The 22,027-nt window shown below is 44.6% G+C and overlaps 1 protein-coding gene across 1 annotated transcript in view; it reads left to right on the top strand.

The window, feature by feature from the left end:
• The window catches only part of HDHD5 (haloacid dehalogenase like hydrolase domain containing 5), a 51,652-nt gene extending 33,144 nt beyond the window's left edge, over positions 1-18,508 (top strand). Inside the window, exons 8-9 of the mRNA XM_068103497.2 lie at positions 12,653-12,920; positions 13,054-18,508. Of these exons, the coding sequence (XP_067959598.2) occupies positions 12,653-12,920; positions 13,054-13,212 (427 nt within the window). The 3' untranslated portion in view covers positions 13,213-18,508. The remainder of the gene's footprint in view (positions 1-12,652; positions 12,921-13,053) is intronic.
• The last annotated feature ends 3,519 nt before the right edge of the window (positions 18,509-22,027 follow it).

Below are 22,027 nucleotides of genomic sequence, written 5' to 3'. Positions count from 1 at the left end.
CAGAGAGAGCTGGGGGGGCAAGGCCAGAGAGGAGTCGGTAGAAGACGGAAAGACCACCAACCTGCCTGCGGTGAGTGAGTGAAAGGCCCTTGGAGTTAGCTTCATCGCGGGAGATTCCAATGATTCTGAACGCTTTGGTTTCAACAGCGTGAAGACGAGCTAGGTGTGAGGCAGGAGCACCAGCCCAGAGGGGAGAGCAGTATTCCATTGAGCTGTGAATGAAAGCCTTGTATGTGGTGAGGAGCTCAGGTGTGCCAAGGAAGGACTTCGCACGACGGAGGATGCCCTGTCGGCGACTGGCTTTGGAGGCCAGATTTGAAATGTGGTTTTCTCAGGAAAGATCATGGCAGATAAGTGAGACCCAAAAGCTTGAGTGACAGAACTTCTTGGAGAGGATTATTCAGAAAGTGGATGGGAGGGTTGCCCAGTCGGTCTTTTCGGAGAGACATCGTAAGAGTGTGAGACTTGTCAGGACTGAAAGACATGTTCCAATTGTTTGCCCAGTCTGTGATTTTGTCCAGGTCTGCAGAGAGTGAGGAGGCTGCAGACTGCCGATCTGAGGGATGAGGAATGGAGCGACAGAGAGGAGAGTCATCAGCAAAGAGATAGAGAGGATTTTCAAGAGAGATCATTGATACAACAACAACAACAACATGCATTTTAAAGGCCATTTTCCCTGCTAGAGCGGGGGTTAGCCTTGCGGTCCCCATGACAATCTTCTCCATTTTGCCCTATTTTCTGCATCTCTCCTTGTTAACCCCCTTGCCCGCATTTCTTCTTCCACCATCTTTAGCCAAGTCTTTCTCGGTCTTCCCCATCTTCTACTTCCTTCTACATTCATTTCCATCACTCTTCTCAACCAGTCACTTTCATCCTTCCTCAACACATGACCAAACCATCTCAACCTGTTCCTCTTCACAGCATCAATCACAGGCTCTATTCCCATCATCTTTCGCCATTCATCATTTGTCGTCCTCTCTCTCAACGATACTCCGCACATCCGTCGAACCATTCGCATTTCCACCCTTTCCAACCTTCGTTGCTGCTCTACGTTCATTACCCATGTCTCGCTCCCATAAATCATAACACTTCTCACACATGCAGCATACACCTTTCCTTTCAGCTTCAACGACACTCCCCTCATCATCAGCACGCCACTCAATTCCCGAAACTTCTTCCATGCACATCTCACTCGAGCAACCGTTGCCGAGTCTGATCCACCTTCTCCATTCAGCATGTCTCCGAGGTAGCAAAATGTTTTCACACCTTCCAGGTTCACGCCGTCTCCAAGATCCAACTCAACATTTCCTCCATCTGCAGCTCCCTCAGTGCACACCTTACATTTGAATGTAGCTGCCACACTGGTTAATGACCCTCTCAGACCACTACATTTTTAATGAACCCACTCAGCGCACATTGTACACTGAATGGAGTTCACTCCGACACCCTTCCTACACACAGCACAGGGCCACTTCCCAGTTCTTTCCACCTCACCACATGCTTTACCACTTGCCATCACCTTCGTCTTTCCGATATTCACCTTCAGACCTTTTGTCTCCATACATTCCTTCCACGTGTTCATCTTTTCCTTCAGTCCATCCATACTTTCCGCAATCAACACCAGATCATCTGCATACAACAACCCCCACGGTAAACCCTCCTTTACGTTCTGAACCAGCACCTCCATCACAGCTACAAATAGTAGTGGACTTAGTATCGACCCCTGATGCACTCCCACCTTCACCTCAAACTCACCACTGTTCCCGTCCTTCGTCCTTACAGCTGTGCGCGCTCTTTTGTACATTGCCATCACTACTCTGATCAACCATTCCTCCACTCCTAACTTCCTCAATGGCCATGTCAATACTTTGCGTGGAACCCGATCGAATGCTTTCTCCAGATCAACAAACCCAAGAAACAACTTCTTCCTCTTCTCCATGTACTTCTCCTGCAACTGCCTCACAATGAAAAGCGTGTCTGTCGTTCCTTTTCCTGGCATAAATCCAAACTGCATTTCGTCGATCTTCACTTTCTTCCTTATCCTCCTCTCCAACACCCTTTCCAATACCTTCATTCCATGCTCCAATAACTTTATCGCTCAGTACGAGCCACACTCCAGAGGGTCACCTTTCCCCTTGTATAGGGGGACGAGAGTACTCAGTTCCCAATCCACTGGAATGCGGCCTTCTTTCACCACCAGATTACAGATCTCTGTCATTCTCTTCACACCCCAACTTCCTGCTGCCTTCAACATATCTCCCACAACTCCCGTCGGCCCTCCCGCTTTTCTACCCTTCATTGCTTTTATCGCTTCCTCAACTTCCTTCTCAGTTATCTTCTCTGCCGGTCCTAAAACTGGGTTACTCTCTATGTTGCCATCCCATTCATTCTTTGTATTCAACAGCATTTCCATATATCTTTTCCATCTTCCTTTAATTCCATCTGGGTCGACAACGATTTGTCCCACTTCATCCTTTAAGCAGCTCACCCCCATCACATCACACCTCTCTTTCGCTATCTGCTTTGCAATCCTGAATACTGCTTTCTGACCCTCTTCCGAATCCAAGCGTTCTCCGAACATTTTCCTTCATGCCTCCTGCGCCTTTGCTACCTCTTTATTTGCAGCCTTCCTGGCTGCCTTATAACTTTCATGCTCTGCTGTTTTTGCTCCCGTACCCTTCGCCTTCTGCCACTCCTTGAACTTCTTCCTCTTCTCGTCAATCCTCTTTCCAACTTCATCATCCCACCACCATGTTTCCGAGTGCCTCGGTGGTCCTTTTGTCCATCCACATACCTCACCAACGGCTCCCAACAGACTAACTTTCATTGACATCCAACCACTTTCAAGCTCAACCACATCATCCTCGACCCTACTCAGCCTCTCTTTTAATGCCTCCCTTACTGTCACCTATTTCAACCTCCACACCTTCATTCTCGGTTGGTACTTCACCCGCCGAGCTCTCCTCGCACCTTTCACCCTTACGTCGCAGACAACCAAGTGGTGCTGTGAAACAGCCTCCTCCCTCGGGATCACCTTTGTGTCACGGAGGTGCCCCCTATCTCGCCTACGCACCATCAGGTAGTCAACGGTTGTCGTCGACCCACCTGACCTGTATGTAACAAGCTTATTATCCTCTTTCTGGAACTGAGTATTACAAATCAACAAATCAGCTCCATCAGCAAACTCCAAAACCCTTTCACCTTCTCCATTTCTCACACCATATCCGTAACCCCCATGAACTCCGTCAAAACCATCCATACTCCTTCCCACATGTCCATTTAGGTCTCCTCCTACCACAACAACTTCCTCATCTTTCACGTTTTCCATCAGCTTCTCTATCGCACACCAGAACTTGGCCTTCTCTTCATCGCTTCGACCAACCTGCGGAGCATATCCCGAGATGACGTTCACCAAGAGCTTTCCAATCATCATTTTCACCATCATCAACCTATCACTCACTCTAGTCACACTCACTACACTGTCTACAAACTCCTCAGAAAACAGGACACCAACACCATTCACGCCCTCCAGGCACCCTTGCCACACAAACTTGTATTTCTGTCCCTGCCTACCCTTCACCATTCTCACACCACTTCCCTTCCATCTTGTCTCTTGCACACAACATATGTCCACTCTTCTTCTGACCAATACTTCCACCACTTCTCCTGATCTCCCTGTCATTGTCCCTACATTCCATGTCCCAAACCTCAGAAACCGATCTCCACTTCGGGCTGTACCCTGCCCACATGTAGTTGTAATTGTCATGGTGCTCTTTTTGAGGCAATGTTTTTTTTTTTTTATGGCCGGATGCCCTTCCTGGGCATCCGGCCATGAAGAGAGATCATTGATGAAGACCAGAAAAGCACAGGGCCCTGAACACTGCCTTGGGGAACTCCAGCCTGAACAGGAAGAGGAGATGAGAGGAACCCATTCAGGGCCACATGTTGACTATGAGTAGAGAGGAAGTCCGCCAGCCATGCGTGGAGATTTCCATGGATACCAAAGACAAAGAGTTTGGTGAGCAGAGCGGGGTGCCAGACCGTATCGAAGGCACGTGATATGTCAAGGGAGACGGCTCTAATTTCCTGTTTGGCATTGAGGACCTCCATCCATTGTTGAGACAGTAGAAGCAGCATGTCCAGAGTAGAGTGACCTGGTCTGAAACCAAATTGATGATCAGAGATCAAACCATTGGAGAAGAGGAAAGATTTCATATCTGAAGCAATGATGGATTCCATGACTTTGCTGATAATTGGGAGAAGGCTGATTGGTCTGTAGTTGCTAGGATCTGATTTTGCACCTTTTTTGTGCAAAGCGGTGATGTTGGCTGATTTCCAAGCAGATGGCAGGTGACCTTGAGCAAAAGAGAGGGTGAGGAGAACAGAGAGAGGGAGTGAAAGAGCGGAAGAACAGGATTTTAGGACCCGTGGGCTGATGCCGTCAGGTCCAGTTGCAGAATCAGAGTCGAGGGTTGACATAAACTTTTCCACCTTGTCAGGAGGAAAGGACACAGAGTCCAGGAGCAGCTGGGTACAGTGGGTACAGAGAGGGATGGGTTTGGGACACAAGATTTAGAGGCAAACACAGAGTTGAGGCATTCAGCTTTTTCACGTGCGGAGTCAGCCGTGTAGCCATTTGAGGTGAGGGAGGGGATGGAGGGGGAACAAACACCAGAAACGGATTTGACCAGACGCCACCAGGATTTGGAAGAGGGAGACAGATAAGAGAGTTCGGTCTTGAGAACGGAGAGATATTGTTTCCTGGCTCTCCTGAGGGTGGACACACACTTGTTTCGGGCTTTGTGAAAGGAAATAAGATTTCCTTCCGTTGGATTTGCTTTCCAGGAGACGAAAGCAAGTTGTTTCTGGGCAACAGCCTCACCACAAGATTCCGTGTACCATGGACGGGAGGAAGGGTATGACAACTGAAGACGAGATGGGATAAATCTGCGCATGAGAGAGAGCAATTTACTTTGGAAGAATTCTCAGGATGAGTTGATGTCAGAGGCGGTAGAGATGGGAGACCAGTCCAGATGATTGATGGCTGCTTGAAGACCGTGCCAGTTGGCCTGAGTGAAATGCCAGACTCGTCGACGCTGAGGAGGCTCTCTGAGAATGGTCAGAGAGATGTCCACTTTAACAAGCACATGATCAGATGAGCCGATTGGAGCAGAAGAATAGCAGCAGACATTTTCAGGGAAGTTAGTCATAACCAAGTCCAGAAGAGAAGTGGCTCCGTTGACTGAGATCCTGGTCGGGAAATTGACAGATTGTGTCAGTCCCAGTGAGTCGCAGAAGTCCTTTGCTGAAGAGCCATGTCTGGTGAGAGAGGTACCCACACCCAGCCAACTGGTATGGTGACAATTGAAATCACCACATATGAGGAAGAGAGAGTTAGGATGGGTAGATATAAGTTGGTCCATATTATCAGACAGCGAGATGTAGATGGAGTCATCACTGTTTGGTGGACGGTACAACACACATGTGAACAAAAGGTGGGAGCGAAGGGGAAGCCATAGCCAATGGTATTCCTGGGGGTGAGGTGGAGAGAGGGCAGTGCAGGGCGAGTGAAGAAGAGAGTTTTTTTTATAAAGATAGCATCCCCACCTCCAGGACGAGGCTCAGGTCTATCATACCGGAGGAGGGAGTAACCTGGGAGAGATACAGATTAAGCAATAAATCAGATTAATCCGATTTATAAATGGGAGAGATTAAGCAATAAATCAAAAATAGCCTTTACACCCAAATAATTTGGTCATTTTCATGCCAAATATCAGCTTCCTAGCTCAAAAGGTGCCTGAGATAATGCCCAGATGAGAAAGGAAATAAATAAGTACTTAATAAATCGATAATAATAAAGTTACTCATCAATTAATTGATTAATCAAAAAACAAAAAATACTGTTTTTGCCAAAGCACCTGCTCACTATTGTGCCCAAATTTCAGCTTCCTAGTTCAAAGGATAGCTGAGATATCACCCGTAAAAACAAACAAGTACAGATACATTCAAAGTACACCGCCCCCCCATGCCAAATAAAGAACATCCTCCAGTGCGGCATTGCCGGGGCGCCTTAGGCGCCCGGCAATACTGCCATTCAGCGCAAAGAGATGGTATTGGGAGGGAGAGGTGTACAATAATTATTGATTGATTAATTGTGAAATTAAAATAAATATATTATCATCATAAAACAATTAATTTCTTAATCAATTGGCTAATAGCATACCTAAACCACCAGTGTTTCATCCGAATCTGTAACTTTTTGAAAACTAATTAAATAATTATTTCATCAAAACTTAAATAAATCAATCGATTAATTGACTAGTCAATAAATAATGAATCTATTAATTGATTAATGAATACATCCAAAATGTCCTTTATAACCACATCACTTGGTCATTGTCATGTCCCAATATCAGCTTCCTCGCTGAAAAGGTGCCTGAGATATTAGCCAGATGAGGAAGAGAATAAATAAATGAATAATAATGAAAATAAATAAATAATAATCATAAAATAATTAATCAATTGGCTAATAGAACACCGAAACCACCACCGTTTTATCCAAATCTGTAACTTTAAAAAAATGTAATTTCTCAAGTAATTAATCAAATAATTAATTGATTAATCAATAAATCAAAAATAGCCTTTACAGCCAAATCACTTGGTCATTGGCATGTCCAAATATCAGCTTCGTAACTCAAAAGGTGCCTGAGATAATGCCCAGAAGAGAAAGGAAATGTGTAAGTACTTAATTAATCGCTAATAATTAAATAACTAATCAATTAATTGATTAATCAAAAACAAAAAATACCATTTTGCCAAAGCTCTTGCTCGCGAGTGTGCCAAAATTACAGCTTCCGAGCTCAAATGATGGCTGAGATATCGCCCGGACAAACAAACAAGAAAACAAGTACAGATACATTCAAAGTACACCACCCCCATGCCAAATAATTAAATATCCTCCAGCGCGGGATTGCCGGGGCGCCTCTGGCACCTGGCAATACCACCGTGCAGCTCATAGAGACTGTATTTGGAGGGAGAAAAACCAACCACCGTTTAGAGGCCATTTTTCCCCGCAAAGCGGGGGTTGGCCTTTTCGGGGACCGTGGTTGTTGTTGTTTTTTTGGTCCCCTTTTTGAAGCAATGTTTTACGGCCGGATGCCCTTCCTGCCGCCAACCCTGTTTGTCGCCTTTTTACGATAAACAGGGAATTACCAGTGTACTGGTACTCAATTTGCCGACCTCGGAAGGATGACAGGCTGAGTCAACCCCCCTGGTGTTAATTCAGCGATCGACCGGGATTCGAACCCAGGATTCTTGGATCCTAAGCTGGCACCCTAGCCGCTAGCCAACACCAGGGACTTGGAGGGAGAGGTGCACAATAATTGATTGATTAATTGCATAATTAAAATCAATAAATAATGATCTTAAAATATTTTCTTAATCAATTGGCTAATAGCATAACTAAGCCACCAGTGCATCATCCGAAGCTGTAACCTTTTGAAAATTAATTAAATGAGTCATTAGTCAAAAAGTAAAAAAAATTAATTGATTAATCAATAAATAATTAATCGATTAAAAGATTAATCAATAAATCAAAAATAAAATATGCTTTATAGCCACATCACTTGGTCACTGTTGTGTCCAAATATCAGCTTCCTAACTCAAAAGGTGCCTGAGATATTGCCCAGATGAGAAAGAAAATAAATAAGTTGTTAATTACTCAATAAAAAATTAAGTAATTAATCAAAAAACAAAGAAATACCGTTTTTGCCAAAGCACGTGCTCACGATTGTGCAGAAATTTCAGCTTCCCAGCTGAAAGGATGGCTGAGATATCACCCGGACAAACAAAAAAGAAAACAACCAGAGTGAAAACTGAGCACTCCCTTTCAGCGTGCGTCATTGCCGAGCCCCCTTTGGTGCCCGGCAATGACGTTTTGCAATACCTGGAGATGGAATATGAAAGGGGCGATGTACAACAAACAAACAAACAACCAGAGTGAAAACTGAGCACTCCCTTTCAGCGTGCGTCATTGCTGAGCCCCCTTCGGTGCCCTGCAATGACGTTTTGCAATACCTGGAGATGGAATATGAAAGGGGCGATGTACAACAAACAAACAAACAACCAGAGTGAAAACTGAGCACTCCCTTTCAGCGTGCGTCATTGCCGAGCCCCCTTCGGTGCCCAGCGATGGCGTCATGCAGTGCCTGGAGATGGAATATGAAAGGGGTGATGTACAATAAATAAATAAATTAATGTATATGTATATGTATGTATGTATATATATATACTAAAAAATAATAATAAATCGCCAAATATATTGAGGGCAGGTCACATGACTTTCATTTGTGTACAACAGTTATAAATAAATATATATATATTCCGAGGCAGTTTGTGTTTTACAAACTTGAGTCTGTGCCTGCAGGAATTTCTAATAATGAATCATAAATAATCAGAATAGGTTTATATTTTATTATTTCCACCTGAATGGGCACCAATCCCCAGATATGAGATGGGGAAATGTCTGCCAGCCTGTCCCAAAGAGGATATGGGAGTGTACAGTACATGGTGTTACACGTACGAGTGCAAGTGCGGAACCGCACGTTGTATCTGCACGTGAGAGCACCTGGTGGTTAGGTCATGGGTGCAGGTGCACAACCACACATCACCTGCCGTACACGGTGGGGCCTACGTTAACATTCTGATTGATGTCTATCGTATATAATAATTCAAGGTTATTTTCCCTTGTAAGAATGTTTATCAAAAGTCTTGATGAATGACTAGTTTGTCTTGTTTTGTAATTGCCGAGAAAATCAAATTCTCAGACACGTCCCACTAGGCCGAGGTTGCGCACACCCGGGGCCCCCGTTGTTGTCTGATGTCCTCGAGGATTGCCTTGTGATGGACGAGGTTCTCGTGAACCGCAACTAGGTTTAACTCGTCACATTGAAGATACAAATAATTCTGCGTCGAACGCCGGAGGCCTAGGGGAGTGGGGTAGGCCACGCCGCGGCTTGCAGTCTCACCCTTCCCTTTGATAGGTCCACAAATCTACACCGCTTCCTTAATCGGTGCACTGATTCATGGGAAATGTCAAAGCATCCGGTTTCTCAGTCCAAATATGCAAACACACACGGCTTGATGGACTTCAGGGCCTTCTGGGCTGCCACGTTTTGCAGGCATGAATCCTGATGCAAAAGGCCTGCACCGGAGTGAAAGCCCTCGTTTGGCTGCCTCAGACCGCAGGCCTAAAATGTTGCAGATTCTGCTTCCAATGTATATTTCCTTATTTTATTGACTTTATTTGCGAAATCCAAGAGCAGCCAAAACAGCCTCACACAACCAGCAGTGTCCATGTTTGCTTCAACTTTCAACGCAACATATTTGGTCAATTGCATGTGGTACAGACACACACCGACACACCCTCCTCGTTAGGGTGTGGGATAGGGTCGGGGTTTGCGTTTGGGTTAGGGTCTGGGTTTTATATACGGTTTGGGTCTGGGTTTGGCATACGGTCTGGGTCTGGATTTGGGATACGGTCTGGGTTTGGGTTTGGGATATGGTCTGGGTCTGGGTCTGGGGAGATATGGTGTGGGTCTGGGTTTGGGATACAGTCTGGGTCTGGATTTGGGATATGGTCTGGGTTTGGGATACGGTCTGGGTCTGGGTTTGGGATACAGTCTGGGTCTGGGTTTGGGTTTGGGATACGGTCTGGGTCTGGGTCTGGGGAGATATGGTGTGGGTCTGGGGAGATATGGTGTGGGTCTGGGTTTGGGATACAGTCTGGGTCTGGGTTTGGGTTTGGGATACAGTCTGGGTTTGGGATAGTCTGTGTCTGTGTTTGGGATACTGTCTGGGTCTGTGTTTGGGATACGGTCTGAGTCTGGGTTTGGCATACGGTCTGGGTTTGGGATACGGTCTGAGTCTGGGTTTGGGATACAGTCTGGGTCTGGGTTTGGGTTTGGGATATGGTCTGGGTCTGGGTCTGGGGAGATATGGTGTGGGTCTGGGTTTGGGATACAGTCTGGGTTTGGGATACAGTCTGGGTCTGGGTTTGGGATACAGTCTGGGTCTGGGTTTGGGATACAGTCTGGGTCTGGATTTGGGATATGGTCTGGGTCTGGGTCTGGGTTTGGGATACGGTCTGGGTTTGGGATACAGTCTGGGTCTGGGTTTGGGTTTGGGATACGGTCTGGGTCTGGGGAGATATGATGTGGGTCTGGGTTTGGGATACAGTCTGGGTCTGGGTTTGGGTTCGGGATATGGTCTGGGTCTGGGTCTGGGGAGATATGGTGTTGGTCTGGGTTTGGAATACAGTCTGGGTCTGGGTTTGGGATACAGTCTGGGTCTGGGTTTGGGTTTGGGATACAGTCTGGGTCTGGGTTTTATATACGGTTTGGGTCTGGGTTTGGGATACTGTCTGGGTTTGAGATATGGTTTGGCTCTGGTTTTGGGATATGGTCTGGGTTTGGGATACAGTCTGGGTCTGGGTTTGGGTTTGGGATACAGTCTGCGTCTGGGTCTGGGTTTTATATACGGTTTGGGTCTGGGTTTGGGATACTGTCTGGGTCTGTGTTTGGGATACGGTCTGAGTCTGGGTTTGGCATACGGTCTGGGTCTGGATTTGGGATACAGTCTCGGTCTGGGTTTGGGATACAGTCCGAGTCTGGGTTTGAGATATGGTTTGGCTCTGGTTTTGGGATATGGTCTAGGTCTGGGTTTGGGATACAGTTTGGATCTGGGTTTGGGTTTGGGATACGGTCTGGGTCTGGGTCTGGGGAGATATGGTGTGGGTCTGGGTTTGGGATACAGTCTGGGTCTGGGTTTGGGATACAGTCTGGGTCTGGATTTGGGATATGGTCTGGGTCTGGGTTTGGGATACGGTCTGGGTCATGGTTTGGGATACAGTCTGGGTTTGGGTTTGGGATACGGTCTGTGTCTGGGTCTGGGGAGATATGGTGTGGGTCTGGGTTTGGGATACAGTCTGGGTCTGGGTTTGGGATACGGTCTGGGTCTGGGTCTGGGGAGATATGGTGTGGGTCTGGGTTTGGGATACAGTCTGGGTCTGGATTTGGAATATGGTCTGGGTCTGGGTTTGGGATACGGTCTGGGTTTGGGTTTGGGATACAGTCTGAGTCTGGGTTTAGGATACAGTCTGGGTTTGGGTTTGGGATACGGTCTGGGGAGATATGGTGTGGGTCTGGGTTTAGGATACAGTCTGGGTCTGGGTTTGGGATACAGTCTGGGTCTGGATTTGGGATATGGTCTGGGTCTGGGTTTGGGATACGGTCTGGGTTTGGGTTTGGGATACAGTCTGGGTCTGGGTTTGGGATACAGTCTGGGTCTGTGTTTGGGATACTGTCTGGGTCTGTGTTTGGGATACGGTCTGAGTCTGGGTTTGGCATACGGTCTGGGTTTGGGTTTGGGATACGGTCTCGGTCTGGGTTTGGGATACAGTCTGAGTCTGGGTTTGGGATACAGTCTGGGTCTGGGTTTGGGTTTGGGATACGGTCTGGGTCTGGGTCTGGGGAGATATGGTGTGGGTCTGGGTTTGGGATACAGTCTGGGTCTGGGTTTGGGATACAGTCTGGATCTGGATTTGGGATATGGTCTGGGTCTGAGTTTGGGATACGGTCTGGGTCTGGGTTTGGGATACTGTCTGGGTTTGAGATATGGTTTGGGTCTGGTTTTGGGATATGGTCTAGGTCTGGGTTTGGGATACAGTCTGGGTCTGGGTTTGGGTTTGGGATACAGTCTGGGTCTGGGTTTGGTATACAGTCTGGGTCTGTGTTTGGGATACGGTCTGGGTCTGGGTTTGCGATACGGTCTCGGTCTGGGTTTGGGATACAGTCTGGGTCTGGGTTTGGGTTTGGGATACGGTCTGGGTCTGGGTCTGGGGAGATATGGTGTGGGTCTGGGTTTGGGATACAGTCTGGGTCTGGGTTTGGGATACAGTCTGGGTCTGGATTTGGGATATGGTCTGGGTCTGGGTTTGGGATACGGTCTGGGTCTGGGTCTGGGTTTGGGATATGGTCTGGGTCTGGGGAGATATGGTGTGGGTCTGTGGAGATATGCTGTGGGTCTGGGTTTGGGATACAGTCTGGGTCTGGGTTTGGGATACAGTCTGGGTTTGGGTTTGGGATACAGTCTGGGTCTGGGTTTTATATACGGTTTGGGTCTGGGTTTGGGATACTGTCTGGGTTTGAGATATGGTTTGGCTCTGGTTTTGGGATATGGTCTAGGTCTGGGTTTGGGATACAGTCTGGGTCTGGGTTTGGGTTTGGGATACAGTTTGGGTCTGGGTCTGTGTTTTATATATGGTTTGGGTCTGGGTTTGGGATACTGTCTGGGTCTGTGTTTGCGATACGGTCTCGGTCTGGGTTTGGGATTCACTCTGGGTCTGGGTCTAGGTTTGGGATACAGTCTGGGTCTGGGTTTGGGATACGGTCTGGGTTTGGGGTACACTCTGGGTCTGGGTCTGGGTTTGGGATACAGTCTGGGTCAGGGTCAGCGTTAGTTTAGTGTTGGCCCTTCTCTGAAACGAGCAATAACAATGAATTTAGAGACCAAAATGTGTTGAATACTTTTATGAACTGATATTAGCTACACCTTTGTGTTCAGGTAGATCATTGTTCTTGTTTTCTTTCCACAGAGACAATCCAATGGCGGACATCTATGGAGCGAATTTGTACAACCGCTTCCTCGCCTCACGCAGCCAGCGAAAGAGCGTAAAGTCCTCACAGCTCCAAGCCCAGGCTGCTGGAGGCGGTGGAAACTCCCGGGCCACTCACCTGGTCCTCATGGATTCGAGTTTTGAGAATGGCAATCCAAATGAATCGAGCAGAGAGGTGGGAGGAATCATGGCAGATACCTGTCGCTCCATCCTGGTTTGCACCGGAGTCTACGGTCCTCACGCAATGGTACGTTTTAAATGGATGCTCTGTCTTTGTCGTGTTTGTCACGTCGTCGTTCGCACTTGTTCCCGTTGCTTTTTGCTCTACGTCGTCACGTGGTTGCTTCACAAACTCTCGGATCCTGCTTCTCATTGGACAGGTGCCGGCCGACCTGAAAGAAAGCATCTCTGAGATGGTATTCCACGGCCACCGAGATTTCAAGTTCGAGCCAGAACTGGTTCTTCCACAGCACACCACGTCTGACGTCAACGCTGCTGTTGACGTCATCTTCAAGGAGCAGAATTACCGGCAGTGTTGAATGAAACGATGTGTATCTGCCCACAAAGAGAGCAACACACAAACCCATGACGCTGAGTCCTTCATGTCGTCGTGTTGTTCTTCACTTTCATTTCTTTGTGAAATTCCCTACTTTTTTCCTACTTTTGTTTCCTACTTAATCCCTTTCCCTACTTTTAATGCCTCTTGTTCTCTGTTCTAATTGGAAGCTGAGAAGCTAGTATGACGTCACGACTAACTACCCTCCTAAACACTCGAGTTGGTGACCAATAGTCCTTTTGGATGCTGATTCGATACAAAAAGGTAAACGTCCACCAAGTAAAGGTGACCTCTATATACCTTGACGAAAGTTAGCATTTGTGAATCCCCTGCCGAGATACCCGAACTTCCTGTTGCAGTCACTTGTACCTCCTAATTAGGGGCATCAAACGTGAGCTCATTCATTCATCTAAGATTCTAAGTAGTCTAGATTTTGGAAGTTTTACATTTGGATATGAATAACAAAAAAGAATTGTGCATAAAGTCGAGGCTCATGGAAGAGCAAGCACACAGAATGGACCAGAACATAACATAAGAAGACTAGAGCGGCACTCGGTAGAGAGCACACCTCCACCTGGTTGGCCATATCACTCAATGGTGAAGAATGCCTTAAAAATTATATTAGCTGGATCCGGATCTTCACCAAAATTGAATCGATTCTTCCTTGTCGCACACACAACCAGTCCAACAAGTTTAGTTAAAAAATCCATCCATAACTTTTTGAGATATCCTGCTAAGTATCGTTTTTGGCCCGATCTCCCAATGGTGAAGAATCACTTAAAAATTAAATAATTCTCATATCCGAATCCATATTCAGAGCTTCACCAAAATCGAATCGATTCTTCCTTGTCACACACACAACCTGTCCGACAGGTTTCGTCCAAATCCATCCATAACTTTTTGAGATATCCCGCTATGTATCGTTTTTGGCCCTGTCTCCCAATGCTGAAGAATCACTTAAAAAATTAAATAATTCTCATATCCGAATCCATATTCAGATCTTCACCAAAATCGAATCGATTATTCCTTGTCAGACACCCAACCGGTTCACCAAGTTTCGTCCAAATCTGTCCATAACTTTTTGAGATATCCTGCTATGTATCGATTTTGTCCCTATCTCCCAATGGTGAAGAATCGCTTTAAAATTCTAGTAGCCGGATCCGGATCTTCACCAAAATCTAATCATTTCGTCCTTGTCACATACGCTACATCTCTGCCAAATTTCGTCCGAATCAGTCCACAAATTTTTGAAATATTTTGTTCACAAACAGACAGACAGGGGTGAAAACATAACCTACATCCACCTTTGGTGGCGCAGGTAAAGAACACAGTGGAAAAAGGGGGTGACACACCTACATACAGCAAGGTCTCCGGGGGAACGCAAACTTGGGTGGGGGTGAACAAGCTGGATACGATCTCAAATACAGCAAGAAGAGGAAGTAAAAACTGAGGATGAAACAGAAACGGAAGTTCTAACGAAAAAGAGGGAGAGGGGAAGAACGCCATCACCCAGAGAGGAAGAATGGGCTTGGGGAAAGTTGGAGGGGTAAAACAGGGCAGACCTGGTGGTGAACAGCCATATATATATATTTTTTTTGTATAAAAGATCGAGGCTCGTGTAAGAGCTAAAAAAAAAAAAAAAAAAAAAAAAAAAAACCCTGGAGTCCTGATCCTGATCTGAACTTGAAAACCCTGGAGGGACGAATAGGGTTGAACAGTTGAAGGAAGTTGGTTCCACAGGTGAGATATAAAAAAAGGGAGTAATTGTGTGAAGGTGAGCAGTGAGCCTGGAGTTTTAGTTTAATTAATATAATTTGTCATAAACTGTTAAAACCACAAAACAAAACGCGCCCAAATTGCATGTCCAGCGCACGCTGATGCTCTGAGTAAGTTATCGCTGTTGTAAACGTTCGCTTTAATCAATTTTGGTTTAGCTTCTTATTTAAAAGACAAGTTTATTGAACCTCAAGGCTCTTGAAAGAGTATGGAGGAGTTTGTCTTTCATCAATATTATTGTGCACCGCTCCTTTCCTATTCCATCTCCTGGTGCTACATGACGCGCGCCCAAAGAGACAACTCTGTTTGCACTCCGTTTGTTTGTTTCCTTTCTTGTTTGTTTGTTTGTTTGTTTGTTTTCTCGTTCGTCTGGGCGATATCTCAGCCATCCTTTGAACTAGGAAGCTGAAATTTGGACATGGCGGTGAACAAGCGATTTGGCTATAAAGGGTATTTTTGATTTATTGATTAATCAATTAATTATTTAATTTCCCTATTAATTGTTTAATTATTTTCCAAAAGGTAGATTTGGATGAAGCAGTGGTGGTTCAGGTATACTATTAGCCAATTGATTTAGAAATTAATTATTTTACGAGTTTTAGTTTTTTGTTTTTTTTATTACGCAATTAATCAATCAATTATGGTGCACTGCTCCCTCCCGATTCCATCTCCATGTGCTGCAAGGAAGCATCGCTGGGTGCCGAAGGCACCCCAGCAATGTCGCAGTCTGAAGGATATGTTATTTATTTATGTGGCATGGGGGCAGTGCACTTTGAATGTATCTCCACTTATTACGCTGCGCTCGCGAAGCGAAAAGCCGGGTTAAGCAATCGTATGTGTGCCGTGTGCTGTACGTGTGCCGTGTCTGCATTTTTTTATTCATTTTCTCAGTAACCGTTGGTCGACACGAAATTTTACCAGAGGAGGGCCTCCTCCTGGAGAATATTTTAATGATAATAATCATGACGTCATAAATCAAAGAAAAAAAAATGTTCAAAAACAGAAGAGTTGGCTCACACCAAGTTGACTGCGCAGGGTAAGTATTCTATGAATACCATCTGGGTTTATTACCCTGCGATCACGAAGTGAAAAGCTGGGTTAAGCATTCATGTGCGTACGTATGCCGTGTGCTGTACGTGTGCCGTGTGCTGTCTGCATTTTAAAAATACATTTTCTCGCCAACCGTTGGTCCGATTGACATGAAATTTTCACCATAGGAGGAGCTCCTCCTTTGGAATATTGTAATTATTATTATGACGTCATAGGTCACGTGGTACAGGCGCCATCTTGGAAAAATCGAAAAATGTTGCACCTCTATATCTCCGAAACCGCTCCATGGAAAAAATTTAAACATGGCTCATTGTCAAGTACTCCACTTGGGGAATAAGATATGTTAATGATGATTTCATCGACACCTTAATTATGACGTCATAATTCGACAAGTACAATGCTTCATTCGATCAGTACGAAATTTTTTCTCTGCAATTATTGGTCCGATGGACACGAAATTTTCACCATGGGAGGGCTTCCTCCTAGAGAATATTTTAATGATTATTATGACGTCATAGGTCACGTGGTACAGGCGGCATCTTGGAAAAACTTTGCACCTCTATATCTCTGAAACCACTCCATGGAAAAAAATTGAGACCTGGCTCATTGTCAACTACTCCCCATGGGGAATAAGATACGTTAATGATGATGTCATTGGTGCCTTCCTTATGACATCATAATTCGACAAATACAACATTTATCCATCCGATCATTATTAAAAAAAATTCAGCAACTGTTTGTCTGATGGACACGAAATTTTCACCATAGGAGCGCCTCCTCCTTTAGAATATTTCAATGATAATCATGACGTCATAAGTCATGTGTTACAGGCGCCATCTTGGAAAAACCGAAAAACCTTGCACCTCTATATCTCCAAAACCGCTATATGGAAAAAATTTAAATGTGGCTCGTTGTAAATAACTCCATATGGGGAATAGGTGTTGTTAACGATGACATCACTGGTGCCATAATTATGACGTCATAATTCGACAGGGACAACACTTAGTCTGATCAGTTTGAAATTTATTGAGCATGATCTATGCAACAATTATTTAGAGATTATAAATTTATGATGTCATCGCTCACGTGGTCTGGCAGCCATATTGGATTTTAAAAAAAGATACGTTCAAAAACAGAAGAGTTGGCTCACACCAAGTTGACTGTGCAGGGTAAGTATTCTATGAATACCATCTAGTTATTATTATAACGCTACCTATTTAATGGCCTCAGTTATTCCCACCTCCTTTTGGGGTTATCTAGTTTAAAAAAATTTGAGTCCAGTCCTTCAGCAATCAGCTGGCCAGGCCTGATGTTTGACTGAAGGTGATTTGGGCAGGAATTTGTAATGTGTTCAAGGTGCTGGAGATAGCTCGCTTACTCTTAAAGAAGGACACCGTGGGTCCATCCGAGGGACGGCACACATATTGTTGAATCATACTGCCTGTGAAACACCAGGATGGCAGTTTATAGCTGGGTCGGGATTCAAAACCATGGTCGGGTTCGGTCTGGACATTTGATTCACATTTACGGTGGAAAGTTTCATTCTTTCCCCACATTTCATCGTCTCCTAAAGTACAAAGCTCCAGTTGCTGGGCCATCTTGTCCTGAAAACTTGTACATTCCAGGATGGTTCTTTTCTTTCTTGATACAAGGTTCTCCAACGTTTGAATCGGCCGATTCGGTTCAGATAGTGAAGGTTCCTCGGTTAACACTTATCACTAAAACCTTTCTTTTTCTTGTGTGACCTCAATGTAACTTTGTTCTTCTTTTTAAGGTGTTTTATATTATTATTTGGTCATGAAATGTCTGTTTATTGATATTTATTTCCTCCTTTGAGAGATACTTTGACGTTGCTGGTTGGTGACGAGCTCCATTTGGAATCGTACTTTGTTCCTTCTATGTTTTGTGGTTGTTAGCTCAACCTCGCGCTTCTTTTTCAAAATCCTTCTTCTTGGTAAGATGTTGTAAAGGACACGATTCCCTCCATGACGTCATAGTTTGCATCGGTTTCTCCACCAGCAATGCTTGAAATCTCTACAAATGTGCTTTTGTTGAAAGCCACGGAGTGTTTCCCCATCCCGCTGTGCAAGGGACCTTTTCTCGTTTTCCTCAAGACCTTGAGACTTGAAACACCTGTACCTTTGAGCAGTACGTGGCGCACCAATACCTGTACCTGTAAGCATTACATGGCATACCAACACCCATCTGTGAGCAATACATGGCATACCGACACCTCTACCTGTGAGCAGTAAGTGTAAGTGGCGTATCTTGAATGTGTCCATGCTGCTAGAAGATCCTGCATGTACCATGTTTAAAGACCATGTAGCTCATCCTAACCTTCGTTTAAACTTTATTTATCCTTCTTCTCTTTCTAATATTCAAGGTAATTAAACATTTTGACACAATGATTGTATGTGGTTCCAAATTGATGCAAATAAATGCAATGTATGCAATGTGTTATCGTATTTGTTGTTTTGGGGGATTACCCAAATCACCCCAGATCCACCTTGTTTGAAATTCCAACTTCTTTCCTGGAAGTCCTGGCAGTGTCCATATGTTTTATACCTCTCCCACTGCCCCCTTCCCACGCCCCCCCCCCCCCCCCCAAAGCCCTCGCCCTCTCTCAGATCTCTCGATGTCTCCATGTCTCTCGGTCCCTGCTCTCAAATGTTGTGTTTGTGTCCTTCCCCCTCTCTCCCCATCTTGTCTACCGCTCCCTATGTTATATGTTTTATGTGTCGGTTTGTCTTTCTGTGTGTTCATGTGATTAATGTTCGCTCTTTCACGAGCCTCGATATTGTATACAAAAAAAAAAAAAAAAAAAAAAAAAAAAAAAAACCCTAAACCCCTAACCCCCCATGCTATTGAGGGTGTTTTTTTTTTCTTTCCTCAAAGTTCAAATCCAGCCGCAAGAGGGTTCAAATCCAACATCAAGGTGTTTATGGGGATCAAATCCAGTACCATCAAGTTGTTTTATGGGGTTAAAACGCAGCCACATGTGTTTATGGGGCCCCATGACGGATCCATTCCAGCCCATAAGGATGTTTATGGGGTTTCAACGCAGCCCCATGAGGGTGTTTATAGGGTTAATCACAGCCCCATGAGGGTGTTTATAGGGTTAATCACAACCCCATGAGGATGTTTATGGGGTTTCAACGCAGCCCCATGAGGGTGTTTATAGGGTTAATCACAGCCCCATGAGGATGTTTATGGGGTTTAAACACAGCCCAATGAGGGTGTTTATGGGTTTTAAACACAGCCCAATGAGGATTAAAATCCAGCATGATGGTGTATTTATGGGGTTTAAACAGAGCACCATGAGCGTGTTCATGGGGTTTAAATGCAGCCCCATGGGGGGTGGTCAAACAGTACGATGAGGATGTTTAAGGGGTTTAAACCCAACACTGAGGGTGTTTGCCAAGGTTCAAACCCCCTGCCCGGATAATTTGGCCGATGTTCTCCGATCAGTCTAAATCGCCAGCAGAGGGAAACGTTTCTCTTTGAACGCCATGATGACTTTGTGAGTTCCACGTCCATTTCTGGGATTGATTTTCTACATACATTGCCAGGATTGTTCTCCAAATTTAAATGAGACTGCCCCAAAATGGGATTTTGGAGAGGATGTGGGGGGCAAGCAATGGGGTTTACTGCCCCCGAATTGAGCAGAGTACACAAGAGATGTAAATGAGCAAAGAAATGATTCATATTTAAAATAACATCCATTCCGGAATTTCTGACATTTTGCATTACAAAAATCATTCAAGGAGATGTTTGGTGGTATCCATTTATTACGTACGCATATATAGTGAGTGACATTGACACCCACAAAACCCCATCCAACATGCTCCTTCCTCCCACACATCCCAACTGTCTGTCTCTGTCTCCCTCTCTCTCTCATCATCCTCCCTCCTCTTCAGACCTCCGAAGATCCGAATACAGATCCGGATACTAGACTTTTAAAAAAACTTCAAAAGCTGATTCTCCACCATTTATTGATGGGGCCACAATCGATACATATCATGATATTTCAAAAAGTTATGGACCGATTCAGACAAAGTCACTGCACAGGTTGGGTGTTTGACAAGGACAAATCGATTCGATTTTGGTGAAGATCCGAATACCAATCCGGGTCCAAGAATGAAAAAAAAATTCAAAACCGATTCTTCACCGTCGATCGATAGGGCCAAAATCGATACATATCATGATATTTCAAAAAGTTATGGACGGATTCACAAAAAAATTTGTGGACAGGTTGGGTGTTTGACAAGGACAAATCGATTCTAGTTTGCTGAAGATCCGAATCTTCATCGATTGATAGGGCCAAAATCGATACATATGATATTTCAAAAAGTTATGGATGGATTCAGACAAAAAAAATTGGACAATTTGGGTGTTTGACAAGGACAACGCGATTCGAATTTGGTGAAGATCCGAATACCGATCCGGATACTAGACTTCAAAAAAAATTGAAACCTGATTCTCCATTGACCGACAGGGCCAAAATCGATACATATGATATTTCAAAACATTATGGACGGATTCAGACAACATTTTGTGGACAGGTTGGGTGTTTGACAAGGACAAATCGATTCGAGTTTGGTGAAGATCCGAATACCGCTCTGGATCCCAGAATAATAATTTAAAAATCTGAACTGATTCTTCACCATCGATTGACAGGGCCAAAATCCAAACATGTCATGATATTTCAAAAAGTTATGGACGGATTCAAACAAAATTTTGTGCACAGGTTGGGTGTTTGACAAGGACAAATCGATTCGAGTTTGGTGAAGATCCGAATAGCCAACCACCTGTGTCAAACACCCAACCCGTGCACAAAATTTTGTCTGAATCCGTCCATAACCTTCAGCTCTTTCACGAGCCTCGATCCTGTATACAAAAAAATAATAATAATACCGATCCGGATCCTAGAATTAAAAAAAATTCGAAACTGATTCTTCACCATTGATTGATAGAGCCAAAATCGATACATATGATATTTAAAAAAGTTAGGGAAGGATTCAGACAACATTTTGTGGACAGGTTGGGTGTTTGACAAGGACAAATCGATTCGAGTTTGGTGAAGATCCGAATACCGATCTGGATCCAAGAAGTAAAAAGAAATTCTAAACTGATTCTTCACCATCGATCGATAGGGCCAAAATCGATACATATGATATTTCAAAAAGTTATGGACGGATTCAGACAAAATTTTGTGGACAGGTTGGGTGTTTGACAAGGACAACTCGATTCGAGTTTGCTGAAGATCCGAATCTTCATCGATTGATAGGGCCAAAATCGATACATATCATGATATTTCAAAAGGTTATGGACGGATTCAGACAACGCTTTGTGGACAGGTTGGGTGTTGGACAAGGACATATCGATTCGAGTTTGGCGTAGATCCGAACACCGATCCGGATCCTAGAATTAAAAAATAAATTCTAAACTGATTCTTCACCATCGATTGATCGAGCCAAAATGGATACATATGATATTTCAAAACGTTATGGACGGATTCAGACAAAAAAAAATTGGACAATTTGGGTGTTTGACAAGGACAACGCGATTCGGATTGGTGAAGATCCGAATACCGATCCGGATAATAGACTTTTAAAAATTTTGAAAGCTGATTCTCCATTGATCGACAGGGCCAAAATCTATACATATCATGATATTTCAAAAGGTTATGGACGGATTCAGACAACGCTTTGTGGACAGGTTGGGTGTTGGACAAGGACATCGATTCGAGTTTGGTGAAGATCCGAATACCGATCTGGATCCTAGAATTTAAAAAAAAAAATCTAAACTGATTCTTCACCATCGATTGATAGGGCCAAAATCGATACATATCATGATATTTCAAAAAGTTATGGACGGATTGAGACAAAATTTTGTCCACAGGTTCGGTGTTTGTCAAGGACAAATCGATTCGAGTTTGGTGAAGATCCGAATACCGATCCGGATACTAGAAT

This window comes from Myxine glutinosa, chromosome 1, assembly GCF_964187855.1.
Source record: "Myxine glutinosa chromosome 1, kmMyxGlut1.1, whole genome shotgun sequence".
NCBI lineage: Eukaryota > Metazoa > Chordata > Myxini > Myxiniformes > Myxinidae > Myxine > Myxine glutinosa.
Note: the sequence above shows the minus strand (reverse complement) of the source record. Positions and strands in the feature narration are given on the sequence as shown.